General features: G+C 41.5%; 2 protein-coding genes across 6 annotated transcripts in view; both read right to left on the reverse strand.

Annotated features, from left to right (window-relative positions):
* Positions 1-91: 91 nt before the first annotated feature.
* Positions 92-11,386, reverse strand: ncapg2 (non-SMC condensin II complex, subunit G2). The gene is made up of 27 exons (XM_069696290.1): positions 11,364-11,386; positions 11,042-11,169; positions 10,731-10,880; positions 10,511-10,625; positions 9,896-10,053; positions 9,531-9,665; positions 9,321-9,415; positions 9,078-9,234; positions 8,851-8,943; positions 8,604-8,729; positions 8,281-8,460; positions 7,939-8,091; positions 7,428-7,650; positions 7,209-7,321; positions 6,269-6,442; positions 6,113-6,183; positions 5,835-5,988; positions 5,524-5,694; positions 5,269-5,385; positions 4,726-4,872; positions 3,474-3,573; positions 3,099-3,298; positions 2,458-2,592; positions 2,168-2,271; positions 1,959-2,059; positions 1,750-1,849; positions 92-1,634 (listed from the first exon to the last, which is right to left on the reverse strand). The coding sequence occupies exons 2-27, from the start codon at positions 11,117-11,119 to the stop codon at positions 1,583-1,585; spliced, it is 3,402 nt and encodes a 1,133-aa protein (XP_069552391.1). The 5' UTR covers positions 11,120-11,169; positions 11,364-11,386; the 3' UTR covers positions 92-1,582.
* A 334-nt stretch (positions 11,387-11,720) lies between these two features.
* The window catches only part of esyt2b (extended synaptotagmin-like protein 2b), a 33,587-nt gene continuing 22,906 nt past the window's right edge, over positions 11,721-22,401 (reverse strand). For 4 of the 5 annotated variants that reach the window (XM_069696301.1, XM_069696305.1, XM_069696303.1 and 1 more), the window contains 9 exons: positions 18,946-19,020; positions 17,035-17,121; positions 16,758-16,907; positions 14,129-14,484; positions 13,740-13,838; positions 13,386-13,517; positions 12,928-13,033; positions 12,772-12,821; positions 11,721-12,685 (listed from right to left, as the gene is read on the reverse strand). In XM_069696301.1, the coding sequence (XP_069552402.1) occupies positions 12,616-12,685; positions 12,772-12,821; positions 12,928-13,033; positions 13,386-13,517; positions 13,740-13,838; positions 14,129-14,484; positions 16,758-16,907; positions 17,035-17,121; positions 18,946-19,020 (1,125 nt within the window). In that variant the 3' untranslated portion in view covers positions 11,721-12,615. Of the gene's footprint in view, positions 12,686-12,771; positions 12,822-12,927; positions 13,034-13,385; positions 13,518-13,739; positions 13,839-13,867; positions 14,051-14,128; positions 14,485-16,757; positions 16,908-17,034; positions 17,122-18,945; positions 19,021-22,401 lie in introns of those variants that run through there. The other variant, XM_069696306.1, reaches the window with a different exon arrangement.

The following is a 22,401-nucleotide window of genomic DNA, read 5'->3' on the forward strand; positions in this document are numbered from 1 at the left end:
ATGCGTGCAGCATGCAACAGAGCCGGGAGGGAGGGATGGATGAATGGATGGATGGATGGATGGATGGAGGAGCTCAGAAATCAAAGGGACTTGACACTGATTGATACATCTTAAGATGACTAATAAACAAAAACTCCACACTGCTGGAATATTATGAAAATGCACGAGTGTCCATAAAGCCAAGCGTTATCATAACCATTTTAGTTTTCAATTATTTTCAAGAGCACAGGTGCAGCCACGAAACGACACAAAGACACCAAAAGCGTAAAGGCCCACAGTTTACATCATTCATTAATTACTCTAGCACACTTTTTATTTTTATTTTTTTATTTTATACTTACCATCGTACACATAAACATGTATTTGACCAGAAAGCCAAAGTACCGCAAGCATAAAGGATTTATTTTTGGTTTATGTCTCGAGGTCAGACGGGATGCGTGTTGTAAAAAAAAAAGGATGAAACAAAATACACTTTCTTGTGTGTGTTTATGAGTACTTGCCTCCCCCGTTTTGTTTACTTGATGTATCAGACGTGAAAGTTCCTGTCATGCAAAAAGTTTGTGTTGTACGACTATTATCACATTGATGGATTGTAAATAGTGATACGAGCAGCATATTACTGTTGCAGCAGGAAACGTCTACTTAAAATACTGAAGCATTGTTTGATCTCTGCTGTATTTTTAGAAGCTGATCCTGTTGTTTGGGTAAAATCTTGATCTACCAAAAACAAAACAAAAAACTTGTAGTTACTGCTGTCAAACATAAAGTCACAATGCAAATTACAGTCAACTGATTATGTTTCGTACTGTATAATAAAGTAAAAAGAACATTTGTCTACAAAACGGAGAAAAGGTGCTTTTAAAAAAAGGGGGACCAGGATTTTTAAGAATTAACGTGATGTACATTATATCCTGTGCACCAAGAAATAGTACATAAATACATTTAAAAAATGGCAGCGATTTCCCTTGCAGTATGAAGAGAGGATGATTTATCGCTCATTTGTAGTGTTGACTTTATGAAGCGCTGCACAGGCAAGAAAACATCTGAGGAGGAAATAAACAGCAAGTTAAAGCTGATTGATAGTTTGTTTTATTCTGATGAGAAGCAAACTACAAATTACAAGCTGACAGACGAACAGATGCATAAAGACAGGTACTGAAGTATGAAAAAATATATGGATTTTATATGAAAAAACATAAGTGAGAGCTGTGGAGGGTGAAAGCTTTAGAGCCATTTCATCAGGGGGGTAAAAAAAAAACAACACATTTCTGCTGCAGCCTGGAGTACTTAATCAGTTTGTTAACGTTATCAATGTACAAACCCTGAGAGACAAGACTTAAGTAATGTGTGTCATCCAGAAATAAATAAACAGACAGGAGTGGAGCCGATCTGGAAAACACGGAGACCGACAGGCACTCTGTTTTAATTTTGAATACACACCACATATATTTAACAACCAGTGAAGCGGAAATATTTATTGTGCCATTTTTGTCCTCTCACAGCAAAGCCGACATTATACTTTCATCTGCTTCATACATAAAGGGCAGAAGTTGCGTCATATCAGAACAAACATAAGGGAAGCTTATAAATGCAGAATCTCGTTCAAAGTCGTCACAGAAGATTCATAAATATCCCTGTGGCAGAAAAGGATCAGAAGATTAGTCAGTCTAGCTCGTAGAACAAAAAAAACAAAAAACATTCATCGATCCACAGATTAGAGACAAAAACATCCGATTTCCCTCCGCTTACCTCTGGACATCTCTGCTGTCCACAGATGTGACTGCATATTTGTGGAGCTGCTGCTGGACAGACACAGCTGCGTGCTTCAACCCCGCTTTAGCCCGTCCCTCTAATGAGTAACAAACATGACGCGTCTTCATCATCGGAAACCAAACGATTTGCTCTCAACCCTCAAGTTTTCATGGATTGGAATGAATTCTCTGGTCATGAAAACTCACCGTGTTTGATGACCGCCAAGATGTGCAGGACAGCAGCCAGTTCATTGAGACTGCTGATGGCCTCAGAGTTCACAGACGAGCTGACCTCGGCTAAAAACGACCTGAATAGAAACACAACAACAAAGTATTCCATATATATATATATATATATATTTTTTTTTTATTCTATTTTGGTCATGGTTAAGGAAAAAGGGACTTTGTGCATTCACCTAGTAATAGAGGGCGATTTAAGGAGGACAGACAGCAGGACGCTGGACAGAGGAGGCATGTCCTCCACCGACTGTGGGGTGATCACCTCCTCGGGATGGGTAATCTTTAAAAACACAAGCACAGCAGCTGATAAAAAAAAAAAACCCGCATATAATAATTGCACCTCTCGTTTAGGTTATCACTTGGGTCATTCCTATAATTACAGCTTAAAAATATTCTCAGTCAAGTCGTGCGGACGTGTGAGGACATAAAGGATATCCGCAAATAATAATCCAAAATAATCCGGCACCTTCTGGAGCAGATGTCTCTTCTCCACGACGATGACAGCGAACACAGTGGAGAAGACCCCGCTGAGAGGTGCTCTGTCCCACGTCTGGGCCACTTGGAGGAAGTCTGTCAGACCAGGAACGGCCGACTGACAGAGCTGAGTCGCGGGAAGGAAAAGGAAAGGGGAGACGCTCAAAACAACAAGAGTTGTATGGAGATGAACTGGTAAGAGAAGCTGAAGACTCTTTGTCTGTAATTTACGGCTGTTATAGGTTCAATTACACCAAAAAACAAACATGGTAGAGTTTAAATGAGGGCCAATAATAGAGCGGTGTTTCCCACACACAGGCTATACCTGAGCTACATGAGCTGAGGAAAGAGAGGCTTCACTGTTATCAGCTGCCAAACTACCATCTACCAATAGTCTGTGCATTGTAGCGCCCAGGCGTTTAGGGGACATCTACAATTTGTAGCAACAGAAAATATCCTGTGTTCCACTCTCCCTCTCAAATGTGAACGAGTCTCTGTATGAACATGCATCACCCCACCACCACAAGTCAATTTTCAACCGGTGAGAAACACCACAGAGTTTTGTGAAAAAGAAACTGGGAAGTGTCAAGTAAAATAAAATAACAAAAGTACAGATGAAAAACGTCAAGATACCCGTTTTCCCTCCTCTGGTTCCTTCCTAAGGCAGCGAGCCAGGAGCTCTATAATCTTCTGGAAAACGTTGGCCACCATGCCCAAAACGACAGTGGCTGCATCCTCCTGATTCTCCTGATCCTGGATGTCCTCAGGTACGTAGCCGCTTGCCACCTCCTTCAAAATTGGCAGCACTGCCGGGATACACAGGTAGCCTGCCTCTGCAAATATGAAGGGAAACATCTTTTGTATTGAGTTTATTTGAGGTAAAGCAGCATTGAGGCACCAGAACTATGTTGAGTAAAACAATCTTTAGCTCGTGTTAAAAAGCCCTTCTTTAACATTTCACGCTGCATTCTATCTCTTAAATTTGCGGAGCACGTTGGCAACACTCACCTGAGAGGAGGATGAGCGAGCACAGGTGGACGATTTGACCCTTGAACTCCTCGTCGCCCAAACCGACGAGCAAAACGTCACGACACACTGTCAGGAAGCTCTGGTAAAATGCGGTGAAGAAAAAAACGTCACGCGCTCAAAAATCGACAGTAAATACCGAGTTTGCGTCCAGTTTCTACTGGTCGCGGGTGGCCTGCAGAACCTGCCCGCGATCCCCCAAACCATGCGATTATTTTCGGTGTCTGACAGCGGCAACCGTGCGGTGACAGACTGAGAGTAATGGCACAAATGAGAAATATACCCATTTCAGCATGGCAGCATGAGCGGGAGGGGGGCATGTGTGTGTGTGTGTGTGTGTGTGTGTGTGTGTGTGTGTGTGTGTGTGTGTGTGTGTGTGTGTGTGTGTGTGTGTGTGTGTGTGTGTGCGTGTGCGCGTGTGTGTGCGTGCGTGTGGACTGGAGCAGAACAATCTATGAGGAGTCTAAATTTATCGAATCAGGAGGCAGAAAGGCTCCGCGAAACCGAATGTTCTGGATAAGCACATCCACAGCCTCGGTGCGGGCTATGCGTTGGGGTGAAAACGAGCAAGCTTAAAAATGGAAAGCGGCAATTCACGAGCAAGGAGATGTGATTTCATTTGCTGGCAGGGAAATCATGTTGCTTGGATTGACTTTTACAATTCACATAAGTGAGCTCGCTGCAAAAATGTTTTTGGGAGACGCAAATGCAACCCCGACACGACACGACCAGCCGATCGTAACATCCTTAATTAAAAAAAAAAAAAAAAAAAAACCCAGACCTCGGATCTCGACTCGTCGCAGCTTCACAATTATGTTTGGTATCAACAGTCACCAGAGAGCTTCTAAACGTCTTACAGTGAGAGCTAATGGGTTTTATATTTAAAGTGCCCGGCCTCGTTTTGGTCTGATTATGTGGGGAAAGACTTGACGGCAAAATAATACACATTCGTGAACAGCTGCAACGCATTCTGTTCTGAAAATGCCCCCTTTATGAGCACGAAGCACATATTTGTGCTGCAATAGAAGAGAGTGTCCCATCTCCTCTTAATGGAAAGCATTTGCCCAAATTAAATGCTGGTGTATCATAATAAGCCTCATTTTAGCTTCACTAATTGTACAAGTCTGGAAAGTTTGAATAAATACTACTGATTTGTTTTCCTGTTTTAAAAGTCTCCAGCTGAAAACCGGCTTTCCGTGTTGTCTGTGTTTTCAAAAGTAAGCGCAGCGTTCACCTCAGTTATCTGCGCGGCCAGCGGCTGCGACTGCTCCGAGTCCTCGCTGTCATCGTTGGTAGGTTTTGTCAGAAAGGGCAGCACCTTATCAGCGACCCACTCTGCCACATGCAGCAGGGACAGCAGGTAGTCTCGGCCCTCTGAGAACTACAGATGATAGAGATGGAAGATTTCATTTTCTTTCTGAATGTAACTTCTTTTTGAAGATTAAAAAAGGAAGGAGAAGGCTCATGGCTGGAAAGTGAGCCAAATTCGAGTCATCTGGAAAAATATATGAAAGTTAAATTGTTCAATCTTTTTCCCTGAGTGGAGGACTGCGACTCATGATTATCTTATTAAATGTGCACGTCACAACTTAAAGGGCTTCTTTGAATGTTTTGTCTGACTAAAAGTCTTATTGCTAAATATATATCAATATATATATATATATATATATATAAATATAATATATCTTATTGCTATATATATATGTGTGAGTATGCTCACTGGATAAATACACAGACAAAGAAAAAAGAGTGATGCAAACTGAACGTAGAGCCTCACGTTGTGCTGCAGGTGTGCACTGAGCCGGCCGTAGAACACGAAGGCTTTCAGTGCCGTCTCCACGCTCGGACATTTAGGATCTTCTGTGGTGGAGCTGAGATGAGTGTACAGCACTGACTGTTGATATATATATATATATATACATATATATATATATATATATATAAATATATAAGTATGGATTAAAAGATCCCAATAAAACAAAAATTATAAATGTCTCCATAAAAATCGGATATTGAAAGTTATCAAAAGCACCTTCCAGTTTCCCAGAACTGTGTGGAGCTGCTTCAGTGGTGTCTGACCGAGAGCCAGGACTTTCTCCTGTGTTGAAGTGCGGCTGAAAAGGTACTCCAGGTAAGCCAGGGCCAGGTCGGGTTTGGACTCCACTGTCTCCAGGACACGCACCTTTCGATTGACGGTCGTGTCCTGAAGTTGAAAGAAGGAAACTTTCATGAAGGGTAGCCAACCTTTGACGAAATTATAATTTTTTTTTTTTTTTCAACCATAGGACACGTGTTTAACCCTTTACACCCAAATTAAAGCTGCTTCGCGTTGCATGAACTGACCCCTTGCTTGGGCAGGGACTCGGTGAGCCAGTCTGTGATGAGTTCGAGGACGTGAGCAGCCTTGCCCCAGCTACACATGCATTCCAACAGCTGGCCGTACTGTGCTGGAGCAGCTGCAGAGTCCATCCTCCTCAGTTTGGACAAGACGCCACAGCTAGGGACGAGAAAGCAAGGGTAGGGAGACGGGTTCCGGAGGAGGAGGTCAAACGACCACAAAAGAAGAGAAAATCAGAACAAGGCGAGGACAAAGAGAGACGAGGAGACACACAACTGCTCACCTGAATGTTGGAACTGCAGTTGGGGGCATAAATAAGGCCAGTTGAATGAGAAGAACAGTAAATCGCTCATCCTGAAAAACAAATCAAGGGTGCTTTACAATTTATGCTGATTAAGAAGAAATGCAAACGAATACAACCCCACTGCGGCTGATGTACCTCAAAGGCCTGGAAATACTTGGGCAAGACGCTCCCAAACTTGGCCGCAATGTACTTCTGGGCCTCTTCATTTTGTTTGAGCGGCTTCTCGACACTTCTCCACAAGATCACCACGACCTCCAGCAGACTGAACACGACGGCCATGTCCTTCTCCAATATGACAGGTCCCGCCTGCTGCGATCAAAACGCAATTTGGATCTCCATGAACAGACGCAGAGGATACACAATCTGAACTCGGCATCATTTTACCTCTTCTCTCATTACGCTGAGATACAGCGAGGATTTTGGATTGACAGCTAAATTAAAAAAATCCCAGAACTAAATCACGTTTGATCCGCATGATAAAACACATGAAATTGAATCTGACATGATTAGATTGTTTATTAACAGAAAAAAAACAAAAACACTTCCCGGTACCTGGCTGTCCTGTACCTGCATTCCAATATATGTAGATTTACTTGTGTCTGAGCTGCCTCGTACCGCCAAAATAAAAGCATCAAAAATGACCCAAAACAACTAAAATAATGATATTAATAAGAAAAGAAAAAAACAATTCAGCCATATTGTAAAAAAAAAACAAAACAAAAAACCAGCAACTAAATAAATAAAGGTTTAACTATGACACACTACAAAAAAATAGCGTAACATATCGTAATCTTAATCACCTCTTGACAGCATCAATCAAAAATATTATCACCTCTGTAAATGTTAGATTTATTGCTGATTTATGTATTACTGGATTGCATTTGATTTTTAACTGGTGTCCCTAATAAAGTGGCCACTGACTCATTAACATTTAAAATCACACCGTAGTTTCAGGAGGATTTCTCAAAGTTTATTTTGAGAACTTGAAGTCATTTCACACTCAATCGTTTGTAAACGGCAACAAATTGTGCGAACTTCTTCCGTGAACCATCACCGGTAAGTGTCCGTCTCTTACCATGCTGTTCTCCTTGTTGCCGTCATCGATGTCCGTCTGGTCGCAGTCAATCTGGACGCAGTCAATCTGGACGCAGCTGTTCAGCGTGCGGCGAATAGCCAACATCAGCTTTACTGGAAGAGAAGACGGATGCGTCCGCAGCCACATCACGTTGAAGCAACTTAAGAACACCACAAGGCGCCACATGCTAAAACAATCAGCCGGTCACGATGCACTTACTTATGTTAGTGGGAGCCGTATGTTTGTGGGCGTACTGGTAGAACTTCCTGGCAGCCATGGGGTTCATCTGGATCAGGGTGATGCAGCGGAGGCACCACTCCGAGTCCGACTCGTCGACGGGGAAGAAGGACTTGAAGAGCAGGGCGACGATACGCTTGGAAACCGAATGCGAGGCGACAGCCAGGCGGGCCAGCAGGTGGTCCATGCTGCACACGTCCCAGAACTGGAGACGGGGAAGGTGCGGGAGGGAAAATGAGGAGGAAAAAGCACCCACTTTGTTCACCTGTATTTACAGCTATCTTATACATACAGGTTGTGCCTGATTTGGTTAAGTGACACCTCATTTGCATCAGATATAAATATGAATCTCTATTGTAAATAATAAACTCTAACATCTTACTTTTCTTTGCTACTGCTCCATTCCACTTCAGTCATTTTGACCGTAAACGTCAAATTCAAAACCCATTTAAAAAGTCAGAACCTTATTCAGCCAAAAGAAAACGTACAGTACCTTGGCAGCACGAACAGCTTTGACCTTGATGAGCACGTCAAGGAAAGCCGTGCGGACTTTCTCCGAGTTGTCGTGAAGGCTGTACTTGAGAGTAGGCAGCAGTTTTTCCAGGAGCGGATGGCTGAGAGGGTTGTCCAGGACGATATTCAGACACTGTGGGGGGGGGGGGGGATGAAGCAAACCGCAAGACATTACATACCTGGTCCACCAGTGAACGACAGTCATAACGAAACCTTTTGCTTTTGTTATCTCGCACATAACTAGACGCAGTGCTGCCAGTTGAGCATGCTCTCAACTTCAAGACGATACACATCAGGAAAACGGAGAAGCTGGCATTTCCACCTTGAAGACGGAGCAGCGGACGTCGGGAGAGCTGCTGTCCTGCGCCAGCTCCATCACCAGCTTCTTCAGGAAGTCTGTGACGACTGTAGGAGGGAGCAGCTCCCAGCACTTCACCAGGATCTTACAGACGCCCAGGGTGGCATTGGAGCGCACGGTGGGGTGAGGATCATTGAGGAGGCTCTGAGGATGACACACAGATTGTTGTAATTTTGGCACTGAGGGGATTTTCAGCTCAACACAGATGCTTTTTTTTTTTTTTTTTTAAAGGATAACAAAGTTCACCATACAACAGAAACAAGCTGAATGGTTTGAAATGTTGTCACCATTGCTGTGTCCAGCTGCTTCTGAATGTTCTCGTCGATGTTCTTGTTGCTGTGATCCGGGTGATGGACGGGGAAGGCCTCGGTGAAAAGCAAAGTGGCATTTGCACGCACCTCAAAGTTTGGAGCCTGAAAAAAAACCCAAAAAAACAAGAAGAGAGAAAGAGAGAAAGAAATCAAAACAGAAACACATCAGGCCAAAATAAAATAGTAAAATACTAGAATGAATGCAGTAAGTATGCAGGCGTACAGTGAGAGCTTTCCAGAGAATCGGCCTGTAGAGATTATAGAGCATCTTGTCCACCTTGTGACAGCCCTTCCTGGTTTTGAAATAGCTCAGGATCTGCACACGAGAGCAAGATCAGAGAATAAACACACAGAGTAAACTTTTTTTTTTTTTGAAGATATATGAAGTCTAAAAATCCAAAGAAGATATAAATATTTAAAGCAGCTAAAGTTCCACGGATTACAGTCTACCTGTCGGACTTTGGTATGGACAGGAGATGCTCGATGGAGGAGGATCGCATTCTGCATTAAATCCTGAATGCACGAGCTCTCCATCTTCTCCAGGAACTCTCCACTGGCCTTCTTCCATGCTCTGAAGTAGATCTCCGTAATCTGAGTAGTCATGCTCCTGAACAAAACAGTTTAGTACAAAACATAAATACAAAACTGGAAAATTGAACGGTGTCAGAGGCAGTTAAATAGGCTTCGTCTTACTTGCTATAAAACTCCAGATGGTTTTTGATGGTGCCATGAATAACCGGGATGAAGTTGACGTCGCAGCTGAAAAGAAACACCAGGAATCGCTTTCCCTGCGACAACATACACATCATCAGGCTGACAGCTCAAGGACAAAGCCAAAATGATGACAATAAAGCAGGCAATGAATCAGACACACACACAGCAGCTGAGGATCACTCCACTCACATCGTCATTTCTAAAGTAAACAGGACGGTGAAAGCACTGAAGCAACAAGTCGATTATCTGCGAGTTGTCCTCTGATGTGTAGTCCAGGCTCAAAAGCACATCACGGAGACTCCACACTCTTTGGATCTCAGCAGCCTGACGACAGACACAAGATGAGAAGTGTATCGATAAATCCTATCAGGTCCCCAATCCCCTGTTTTCAAAAGGTCATGCGTTATCAACAGACGGCTGCGAGACACACTGGATATTGGTTTCCACTATCGCTTTGTTTCATCTCGGAAAACATCCACCTCCTCATGAAAACATATCAAACCGGCAGACTCGACACTGACTGAGTTTACAGGCAACCGAGAGGCCGCACTGACCGGTTTTTTCGAAATGAAGCTCGTCTGCAGAGCGAAGAGGAAAGCAGTGCGACCAAACTTCTCTTTCTCCTGCAGCCCCTTCTTCCACCAGGCCTCACACAGTGTGCGGATGTGGAGCTGCAGAGGCGCCTCTGAAGCGGGAAGTGACACCAGAACATCTAAAGGGAAGAAACAACAGAGGAATCAGGCTCAATATAGAAGCAGCAGCAAAACTAACAAAACTTACTTGAAAAGAATGTTTTTTTTTTTTTTGGCCCTACAGTCTGGGATTCTCAGATTATACTCAGATATTCAGATTATGATTATGAATATTGGGCCTAATTTGTTCTTTTTCTCTTAAATATCTGATATGAATTGGCTACTTGTTTTACCTTCACCAAACTCAACCAAACTTGTGGGATGAACCACTGAGTGATTATGCGAGGTTTCTGATGTTTTGTTAGAGAACCTAATGTTTACATCAGGATGAGGTTGACTTGTACCTTATAAATATATGCAAGCGTTCACATTTTGTGTTCAGAAGTAAGAAAAAAATTCCTATTTGTGGTACTAGTTACGAATGTACCTAATTCTCTTTCAATAAAAAAAAAAAAAAAAAAGGTGAAAAACACTTACCATGAAGCCTGTGGGCGATTTCCAGAAGGGCGCTGTAGGTGTCCCCATCCTGTAAAACCTTTAGAGACACCGTAGCCACCAGTGTCACACCGTCCACAAGAGCCACGACATGGTTCTGAAGGAAAAGTTGTACATGTTCACAAAAAAACAACAACAACAACAACAACAGGTAGAGCTAAACTAAGTAGTTTCTCAGTCATGCGTAAACCGGTAAACTCACAGGGTCTGCAGCCTCCTCCCAGCGCCCAGGAGGCAACTCCAGCAACACGTCCTGAAGGAGCAGCGACAGTCTTCCCCACAGAGCGCCTCTCTGGTCCCTGGGCATCTCCTGCACCACCTCCTCCACATCGTAGGGCTCGGCTTTATCCTTCTGCTCAGCGGGCAGGAAGACACCAAATCAGAAACCTCCGCTCAACGGGACAGCGATGACACATCCACGTGAAACATCAACCCGAATTACATCCGAGTACGTTTTCTGACGGGTTTTTGCGCGTTTCCCCCGGTTTCGCGTAATCGTTACCGCGAACTTACGTGAAGCTGAATGAAGCGAAAGAAGTCCTCCACGTTTTCTCTGCAGGCGGCTTCTAAAAACGCCTCCCGCTTGGACATGGTGTCGGCTCCCCGAGCGACGTCGAGCCACCTGGATATTTGCAGTAAACCTGCAAAGGACAAAGTGGAAGCGATTCATTTAACCGAGCGGAGTAACGTTACTGTAACAAGACCAAAAATAACAAACGGTTTGCTGTAAAGTATTAAATATATATATATATATATATTATTTGAGACCGTTCGTGTCATTTGGTAAAGGAAGTTATATGACTTAAAACCATGAAAATGTAACTCCGTCTGTTACCTTCTTCTGGGTTTGTCAGACCGTGAATGCCTCGTCGGTTGTTTTGATGGTGATCCCGCGCAAATTTGGATATGCAACGTCATGACGTTGCACGTCAACCTTGACGCTGACGTCCTGCTGTCGTTTTCTTGTTTTGCCACTTGATGGCGACAAACTACTACAAATGTATTGCGTCTCTGGTCTCTACCAGAAACAAAACAAAGATCTTGTGACTTTATTTATTTTGTAGAAAATCTCCTTTATTGACGAGACCCCAAACCTCAAAGGGAATTAATCTGCAACGTTGATTATAATATATCAAAAAAAAAAAAACAAACAGATTAATGTCTTTTAAAAAAAAAAAACATGCTCACAAACTTTCACAAGAGAAACAATTTATTCATCAAAAGCCATAAGGCATCATATCATTCAAAATAATACCATTAAGAAGGAAAAAAAAATACATTGTGGGTTTTTAAGGCACAGGATAGATAATACAGCTCCAACAAACAGTTATAACCGCATTGCAAAACATATACAAGCATGACAAAGAAGCTGTCATCGTCATCTCTGTTCATGCTTCTCAGTTCGCTCGACTCACATTCGGTTTGAGAACAATCAAACCCTTATTCAAGTATCCTTTATGTACAGCACTTGTTCGTAGCCCTAAAATGCTCTCAGATCCTCAGTATCTGAGACAATGTAGAACAACCAATATTGCACAAATCTCCTAAAATATACAGAGCAATCATTTTAATCTTTGCATACTGTATTTGCATTCCATGTTTTTTAATCAAGCATAAATAACAATAAGAGGTAAACAATCAAAACACACAGCATGGCAAAATAAATATCAAAGTCAAGACTGCTACTTAAGCCTAGTTTTGTGATTGTACCTGTTCCTTTGGTAAAAGTTTTTTTTCCTACAACAATAAAAGAGAATTTATCACAATTTAACAAAATGGACAGAAATGAATACGAATTTTGACACATTTTAATATAATGCCATGAAAACCCCTGCAAATTCTTGTAACTTTTAAATTAGCAACTTGATATTTACAGAAAACACTGAAAACAGAGACAAGGCAGTTGGTGTCTTTCAATGCATTACAATATGTTACAATATCTTCCAATCATGAAATGATAACAAGAAATGTTTTAAAAAAAACTTCCCACATGCTGAAATTGTTCCTGTAAACTACATGACAAACATACAGAATGGTGTGCCCTTAGATGAACAAGATCACTATTTTACAGCAGAGCGGTGGTTCCACTATGTGATGAGGGGATCTTGAATACTTCGTATGCCTTGAGATGCCAAACCATCTTCACTAAGATCATACCTGCAAGAGAAAATTAGAAATGAGCAGTTTTTACCTCAAGAAATCACTCAACATTGGAAAGGGAAAAGATAAAACACAAGTTTTACCATTGTGTGCATCCTTTTGATATATCGTCCCCACTTAAATCTACCAGCACCTGCAGGTGTGGACACAAGAAGAAAAATAAATTAAGTTTTTGGACTGTAATAATGGAAGAAAAAAAACAAACAAACTCGCAATTAGAGCCAGGAAGAAAAAGCTACCTTTCCTAAAAGCCCTTTGTGTTTGGACAGGATGCTCCCGCCGTTCTTTACTGCTACATCCAGAGTTCTCCGGTGGAGCTCCACCATAGATACACTGAACTCAAACCTGCACACACACAAGCACACACACATTTAATTCTCAATAAAATTGCCAATTAACTTCAACAATTAATTGGAAACTTCCACGTGTTCCTCATATATTCACCAACCTTTAGAGTTCCCCTGCGAAAATACTTTCAAGTAGTGTCTAAACATGAACCATTGTGGTACTAAATTGGCCGTCTTAAAATAAGGTTTATAAAAATGATGTAAATGTGATATTAGGTATCTCTAAAGCTAAACTTGAGATGACTGGACGCACGTGAAACCCAACAACAACTGATAAAAATAAAAATAAAAAAAATTAAAAATCACATTTATATTACACACAGTTGACACGAATCAGCGTCTGAACCCACGTTTGATCATAAACCGGGTTGAGAGTCCTCTTCATTGTGCTCGTCTTCCTCCTCCCCGTCCGACTCTTGTCAGGCAGCAGATAGAGGCGTATGAAGGGGTCGGAGCCGTCTTTGGTGAAGGATATCAAGTTACTGAGGACACACAGGACAAAACTTGTTTTCACTCGCACGTTGCCAGTCACATGTTGTGGGGGTTAATTGCGTCTGTTCATTCTTAAGTGTCAGCGGCTGCACAGCAGGTAAAAGTGATCGGAATGCTAAGCAATCACTCCCCTCCATAAATTACAGTCGACGACAGTGAGGACAAATGTGTGTGCAAAACGCAGACTGCCACTCGGTGTTGTTGGGCCTCACCGGCAGGCGTGCGCCACCACGATAAGTTTGTTCCTCTGGGAGCTGTGTCGAACAGTCAGCTGGACCTCACCCAGGGGGTACTGGCTGGGGGCCGAGCCGCTATAAACACATCAAAGTCCGTCAGTCAGCTTCACTTCCACACGCTGAATTTACACGCACACATGTGGAGGGATAGATGGATCGCTCGACGGGGTGGGCTGATATTCATGCGGATGAAGAGTCGAAACTAAGAGGACATTTCCACAGAAGCACCCGCAGAATATAAATGACGTGAGTTGAAAAAACATCCCTGAAATGACACAAGGCGCGAGCTGGAAAAGAAATTAAGAAATGAGTTGGGACGAATCAGCAGAGACAGGAACACTTGTAAAAAAAAAAACAATATTTACTTCTGCAGCTGGCGAAGCCTTTGCTGGAGCTCCAAGGTGGCGAAGGGCAGAGAGATATCCGAGGCCAGGCTGGGCGTGGACTCCTTGTGAGGCAGGTGCTTCTGGGAGATGGACATGCAGGTGCTGAGGTTGGAGGTACTGCGGAGAGGGCTGGCTGAGTACGGCTCACCGTCCCGGTGATGGAGGGTGAGAGTGGAGGCGTTTATGGGCTGCGGGGGCGTGGGTGGAGGCAGCGGGGAGTCTGAGGACGACAGCCTCACGGCGGGAGCTGTCGCTGGCGGCTGCGGTACACTGGACTTTCTGACCTGGACGGACGAAGGCAGGTCTGAGGACACGTGCTTCTCCAGGGACAGGATCTACAGAGAGACAGGAGGATATTACTGGGAATGATCAATAAGACGAAAAGCTAAGTGCTGCAATAATTTTACTTGTGTAATTTCCTGTTGAAAGACTCGAGGAAAGCAGGCCTTCCTGAAATTAAAAAAAAGAGAGTTTTTAAAAAGGGATATGGTGAGTTAGGAGGTTTTACGCACAGCATTACAGTGGCTCAAACAATCCTCTTTGTTTAAGCCAGTGTGACTAATTGCTCTGAATCGGTGGTGTTAAGACTTCTGTTGTATTTTTGAGGATATTTTTTTACAGTAAATCTGTCGTTATGTTGCCATTTTTCTTTGTAAAACCATTAGGTAAATGGCTCTGGGCATGCAAAGTCATTTCCTTTTGGAATACCTGCTATGAATTTTGATTTGTTGGTTTTGTTCCAGTGTAGAAAAGCTATTTCAGAGAAGGTCAATATTTTGATGCAGCTGCATTCATTTATTTTTATTTGATCAGTAAGGATTCGATACAAGATAATGCAGTTAGTTTTAGTGTCACGGAGGTCAATGTAATTTACTTGTTATAGTATCTGATGTTTCCAGGCAGTAAATTAAATAAAAAATATTACTATTGGGATTGTGTGATGGCAGAGCACCGTTAGTTCAAGTTTAAACTGGGTGATATATGAAAATGAAACCAAACGATTGCTAAACCCCTCCCACAAACAGCAACTGTCCAATCATAACATAGTGAGCGTGAGATAGAAGAATGAAAAATAACAGTGGTTACTCTGGTTAGGAGGGTAGTATATATATATGTTTTTAGCCTTTACAAACCTAAACACACATGAAATAAAGTTGAAACCGAGTGCGTTTTCATCTTTTCTAACATAACGTGCAAGTAGCATGTCCAGCTTACCATTTAGTTAAAGTTTCTAAGGCCAAGGGACACATTGTTTACTAGTGTAACAAACTACATTGGTTTGTTGAGTTACCTGTTGTGTTAAAAACAGCCAGTTTAGGACAAACACAGCCACAGTTCAGTGTTCCCCCACTGAGTGACAGCCAGACATGCAGGCCAGTGCCGCCGCTCTGCTTTGCTCTTTATTGGATTTAGAGGAGTTTACACTCCAGCGACCCCGGCCAGGACAGCATTATTAAAACATCAGTAGTTCTCATCCTATAAGCTTTTCTCTCGTATCAAAAAAAGTCGAAACATACTGTATTAAAAAAAAAACGAACAAGTATGTAAGCCTAAGAGCCGAAGAGGATGTTTGGTCTGGTCTCCTTTTATCACTATAATATAGGTAAAATACTAGGACTGGTGAGTGTGCCTCACGTTTGGCCTTGGACGTGTATTTTTTAGGCTGTGTTGCCTCCCGGAGTACACTCGCATGTAGTACTCTTACATGTTAGTACTCGTTAAGGCTTGTGTCGTACTTGAATTTAACACGGCGGTGTTTTCTCAAACCGCACGCTGCTGATCCGCGCTGACCGGAAATGACTGCGACATTTGAACGCATCACCCGCCAACATATCTGCAGCTTTGTTTGGTTAATTTTTTTTAATCCAGAAATGAACATCTTTTCCTACCCTGTGTTTAACTTACAAGATAAACACGCTGATGCCTTCTATGCCGCAGCAGTATAGTTGTACTTGGTGAAAAATAAGCACTTTTTTTTGCAGCAGCAGCTTCCTCAGCTGTTACTCCATTTGCACTATGTAGCACGTTTCCCAATATCATGTTTGTACCCATCAGTTGCTTATTTAAAAACCCTTTTACATGATACTTGTTTTGATGAGTTAGCAGGGACGGTGCTTTCAACCAGCTAATGAGGGTGTTGGCTTAATTAGCCAGCTAGCGAGCAAGAATTGATGAAATTTGTCTTTTCAGCTAATAAAATCAATGCTTGTGGGATATAAAAATTATAATTTTCCTGCTTTCTGCTTGCATCTAAAATCAAGGATTTGCTGTTTTAGGTATCACAAAGAACATTAAGTGGTAAATCAGCCTTTAAACTGTGTTCTAGCATCGGCTGTTTTAATAACCATCAGCGAGGGCTGAAATTGGAATTGAGCCGAGCGTGAAATCAATCAGTAATGCTCCATATTGTTGACACTACAATACTTGGTGTGCTATGTCATTAATTCAGACATACTGTATCGCTGAATACTTTAAGATGTCCCATAAGTCTTTCCGTATGAATCAGCAGGATTTGAATGCATGTTCTCGTTTCCTCAGCCCGAAATGAATAACTCATCCGTCACTAATGCATCCAGGACCAGTGAGAAGTGAGGCGATCCGTTTTTACCCTCAGGGCCATCTTCAGTTTGAGGTTGGAGCTCGGTCCGGAGTTCTTGAGAGGAAAGCACTGAGTCAGCGTCATGTCCTCCTCCAACAGCAGGCCATTCAGAGGCACCGTCAGTTTACCCAGCGTGCATTTGTGTTTGTCATCTTTTATCTGTGCAAAGAGACCCAAAGATCTTTGGCTTTTAGACAAGTCAGCTACTTCCACCATTTCAGTGCATGTTCTTATTAAAAAGAGATGTTATCAGTAACATTTTAAATAAGTCATTATGCAGCGTTACCTCCACCTCGAGCTCCTGCCTCTTGGGATTGTGGACGAGGAATGAGAAACAGTCTTCCCACAGAGGTTCCTTGGTCTTGTACCGGATCTTAACGGGCAGACAGATTCATTTATTGGTTGTTAATAAAAGAAAAAAAAAAGGCACTTGAGTACAGCTAATTAAAAACACTTCATTTGAAAAAGTGGGTTAATGGCACCTGTCGGTCATGTTGCACTGACACATCAAACTGCAGATTATGAAAGTCAACAGAGGTTTTAAACAGTACTACTGTATAAAGAGGAACTACATAGATGGATAGCAGAAGAATATGTGTGACCTGAAAACAGGAAATAATAGTAATTCAAATATCGTTGTGTATGCTTTAGTATCTTTATTGATGTTTCTACACTTATAATAATTAGCCAGTTTCCCACAAGATTTGTTCCAATTTAGAGAGAATTCAGGAAGTTATGTTTTTTTTTTTTTTTTTTTTCATTGTTTTGATTTTGTTCTTTAACTAACTGAATTGAAAAGAAATGACAGTGAGATTAAAGTTTTTGAGCTTTAGGGGTTTTTGAGGTCCACATCCATATTGAGTGAATGGTTCTGTATCAGACCCAGAAACCTATTTATACAGAACAGGACAACAATCTTAAACCCAGCATACTGTAGACAGAGTGCAGATCTTTTTATGGCCACACCCTTAACTTTACCACTCTACGTTTCCAAATCGGTCATCTGACATCTGTCCAAATTAACATTTAAAGATGGGACTGAAGGCAAAAAGCTCCAAAAATGATGAAGATAAAATCTGACTCATTTTTCTCCAAAGACAAGCACTTCTGGTGCTCAGATGTAAAAGTGTGTGTATGTAAAAATGTGGAGCGAGAGGTTCATTGTGACTCATTTTTGACAATAAACATCGAATCACAGAGTTAAAATTCAGTTTTACAGGCCAATAATGGCAGATGGAAGCTAAAGATTTCAGTGAGGAAGAATTGTGGGCCAGTTTTGGATGAGTTTAATAAATATGGTGCCATATTTTCTGCCCAGCTGCAACAACAACAAAAAATTGTTTTGAATTTTACCGTTTACTGGCTTAAAGCTAATGGCAGACAACACATGATTTCTAAAGATGTTGGCTGTAACATGAATGCATGTATGTTTATAAAGGATCGTGACAGTATTCGGTAGCGTCCTGCGGTTATATGTTCAGTAATGTTGAGGATATTATTGCGAGAAAATTAAAAAAAATTCACCCAGCAGCTTGTCCCACTGTGCAGCTGAATATAAAGTTTGTTGATGTCATGTGGTTAGCAGCATATGCAAACATAACTCCAATCTGGGCAGGTATAATCAGCCAGAAACCTCCTGCATCTCATGCCTGCAGTAAATTGTCAGCTTTGACATCAACATGGTCCACTAATGGGCTTCTTCCTCCTTATCATTTTCCCCTTTTGAATGCCAGATAGAAATTTCTCAGGAGAAATAGCTGGTGCGCACACTTCATGTCAGCCCAGAAGCTTGTTAGTTTGCACCTAATGATGTTTTGGTTGCAATAATTCCTCATTTAATGTTCTTTATTTCTGTACAACAATTTGCAGTCCATCTCTCGCTTAGTTCAGCATTCAGAGGGAAGTATTCTGTAACAGGAAGCTTCAAAGAGACAGTTTAAATGTGTGCTGTGCCACAGAGACTTCAACAATGAATGTGAGATGCACAGCGTTCTGGTAAAATAAATGCAGCATCTAGTGTTTCCTTGTAAGGATCCATTTTACAACTCAGAGTGGAAAATCTCCAGCAGAAATTACATTTCTCTTTTCATACAGAATACGTCACAACTTAAAAGAACAAATCAATAGATTCCCTGGACTACAAAGCCAGAACACAATCTGTCCATGTGATTAGACTCATGCGTGACTCATGACTCACCTTACTCTCAAGTGTTTTGTGTCCAACTGTGAATTGAACATAAGGGCTGGGTTCACTGCTGCTTTTCTTGGCAGACTATTATAGAGAATCAGAGAGAAGGCTGTTAGCTGATTGTACAAGCTGTAAAACACAACTCAGAACTGGACAACACATTGACACCCAAATCTCAAACATTAGCTTGATGAGACTCAATCAAGCACACAATGGATAAAGAGTCCGCAGTTCAAACGGGAAGAAACATTACCATACGTTTTGACAAGCAGGGCTGCAGGCAGAGAGGCTACCAAGGAGACTGTCGAGCTTTGTCTCCTCTGTGGGCTAAATATAGCATGCTGGGTTTTGACAGCTAAGTATTATTCAGTATTCCTTACAGAATGATAATACCCTACATATCTCCAAGCCAGGGGCTATGACAACAGAGGAAAAGTCTTAACTACCTCCTTATCCCGTCCTTTCTCTCGAGGATGGCGCTTAAATTTGACACCTATTTCTCACCAGCATTAGAATTAAGCTTCTCATTGTAAATACAGGCTGATTATCACAGTCCCACTACTTGACCTTAAAAGGCACAAAAAAGGTTCAAATGTATAAAGTTTCCCAATATGAGTAAAATATGCATGTTCTTAATTTGTGTAAAACATTCATATATTGTATTCTACAGGTGCTACATCTGTCAAGACTGCGTATAAAATGTACTGTGCATAAAATACTGTCTCCACACGTGTCTGTACAGAAGGAAGGAATCACTTCCTGGTTTCACTTCTCCGGGTTTCCCCCCTTTTTCCCATGTTTAATCTTTTTTGACTTTTTGACTTGACATTTGAACGTCATCAGGCCACACAGTGGTTTTTAACTGAAAGCTAAGAGTTTATCTCACAAATAATCAAGCACACAATTAAACAAATAGCTGATTTTTTTTTTTTTATCCTTATCTCTATCTATAATAGATAAATTATTGAAGTGTTTGGCTGTGTCTTTTCAGTAAGAAGTGGGGAAAAACTTTCTGTGGTTGAGGTGATAGGAACCCTGTTAAACTCTCACTAAGGTGTAACTAAATATGTTAGGTGTGAAAATGTTTCCTGTGTTGTTGGATGTAACATATACTTGTCTATTTCACACACAAATATGAAAGTGGTGCAAGTGTGCAGAAGTTTTTGGTGTTTGCTGTTTCCTCCTGTTCAGTTCATGTATTGTATTCATTATGGTGACAGGTCTGCAACATGTTCATTCAAATTGAACTTGTGACCTACTGCAGCGTGGCAACATATAGTATCTACATACAGTACCCACATGTTTTTCAGCAATCCTGCAGTAGCCACATTTTCTACTGTAGCTCACAATGCGCTTATGTCCTGATTTGATACCATCATAATATTTGGGTGCTAATATGATATGTATTCCGATCCGTTAGTATTGGCGATTCTACGAGTTTTGCGATTCAATATTAGGATTTTATATTTTACCCTTTTTGTTTACTTTTTTAACAATGAACCACAGGAAAACCTTCAATTTTCTAGACTCTTTGTATGTCATGAGTCATATCTCAAAACAATGTCTGCCAATCTTTCTGAGTTTCATTGTAGCAGCATCATTGCTACCAACCCCGAGGCTCTGTATTAAAGCCACGCTAACAAAATAGAAACACCACCTAAAAGATCAGTAGGCCACGGGCCAATAGGTCAGTTAGATGTACTGTTGTAATAAAGTAAAATAAACTACTGTTATAATAGAATTAAATTAAATGCTGTTAAAATAAAGTTGAATAAAGTAGTTATAATGAAATTAATCAAAACTGAACCATTCATGCATTTATTTTGAAGAACCGTGCTGGCGTAGGGCGGAAGTGTTATTGTTGTTACAGCTTCCGGTCAACAGATGGTTTTGACAAAAGAAGTTAGCTGATAGCAACTAGAGGGCAGTACCTTTACCGATCAGCTCCCAGGCTGTTAGCTGCTAACTTTCAGTACACTAGCTCAGTGTAAATAATAAGTTAAATATTAATTGGGGAATCAGCAAATCGGTTTAAAAATAAGAAAATAAAGACCCCCGATACTAGAGTGAATCATTTTTTTTCCATCCCTAAAAGCGCACACTGGTCTGCGCCTAGGTGTGTCAATTCAGAGCCATCCATAAAATGTGATAATGCTATCTAAATGACTATTCTGATGACAAAGATATAAAAAAATTTAAAAAACGACTCTGACTTGGATGAGATTTCATTTTAGACTTATGAACATCTTAATATGGACTGACGGAAGAAAATATAAGACTGCGGCACATTTAATAAAACATCACAGCAGTTTTATATCCATTGACGAGGACATAAAAGGTAGAGCCTCCGTCTGCCACGCTGCTGGCAGCCAGCGCTGCAGTGACGGTGACAAACACTGAACCACTGTGGGCAAACCTCAAGCATTCGTGCGCTTGCTGACCTGTAAACACCAGATAAAAATGATACACAATGCTGCAGTGAGTTTCGCTGCCTGCTGGACCGAGGAAGCACCGCCGTGTGTGTGTGTGTGTGTGTGTGTGTGTGTGTGTGTGTGTGTGTGTGTGTGTGTGTGTGCGCGTGAGAGAGTGGAAGACTTGAAACCTCCTGTAAATGTTAAAGGTAAGAAACGACTCCTGCTAACTAAGTATGCAGCTGCAGATTTCTGCGTTAACTGAAACCAAGCAGCCCTGTTATTACTGATTATAGTAATCGTGGTTGTTATAGTGGCCGGTTAACAGGCCTGTTTCTACTTGTACACGCCTCCTTCGATCAAAATTAATGTATCATTTTCTTTGATTAACCCTCGTGTTGTCCTCGGGTTAAAATGCTGTGTTCAACCAAGTTCTATTTTATTTTCATATTTTTTGGGGGGATCATTGGTGACAAGGAGGCTGTGAGGGTTTCTTTAAAGAATGTTGACCAATGATCCCCAAAAAAATATAAAAAATATAGAAATAAAATAGAACTTGGTTGAACACAGCTGAGGGTCATTTTGACCCGAGGACAACACGAGAGTTAAACCTAATTACTCAGTGTCTATGGTATCTGTACATTTTTCAGGCAAACGTGAGGTATGTTTGTCCTACACAGCAGAAGAAATGTAGAAATACTGGCCTGACAAGCGTGAAGTTACTGATTTTCTGATTACAAGTTCCGACATGATCAGCGCCCTCGATTAGCAAACACAGTGGCACACATGCTGCTCCCGAAACTGGGTTGTTCTGCAGCTTTGCTCAATTCAATTGTAATACAAGCGGGTACATGCAGGGTCCGTCTGACAGGCAGGAGAGTGACAATCACTCGAACAATATCGAATGCAAAATTAGCTGTATTTTTTTTTGTTTGTTTTCATTTGTATTTGATTTGATAAAATGAAAATAAAAACATCTGACTGCAATATTTGATTTCTGCATGCAAGATCAGAACTTGGGGAATGTGAAACTGACTCATCATTCAGGAGAAAG

This window comes from Brachyistius frenatus, unplaced genomic scaffold (assembly GCF_029030835.1).
Source record: "Brachyistius frenatus isolate BFR_SWC_R1_liver_20210118 unplaced genomic scaffold, ASM2903083v1 Contig_21, whole genome shotgun sequence".
Lineage (NCBI taxonomy): Eukaryota > Metazoa > Chordata > Actinopteri > Embiotocidae > Brachyistius > Brachyistius frenatus.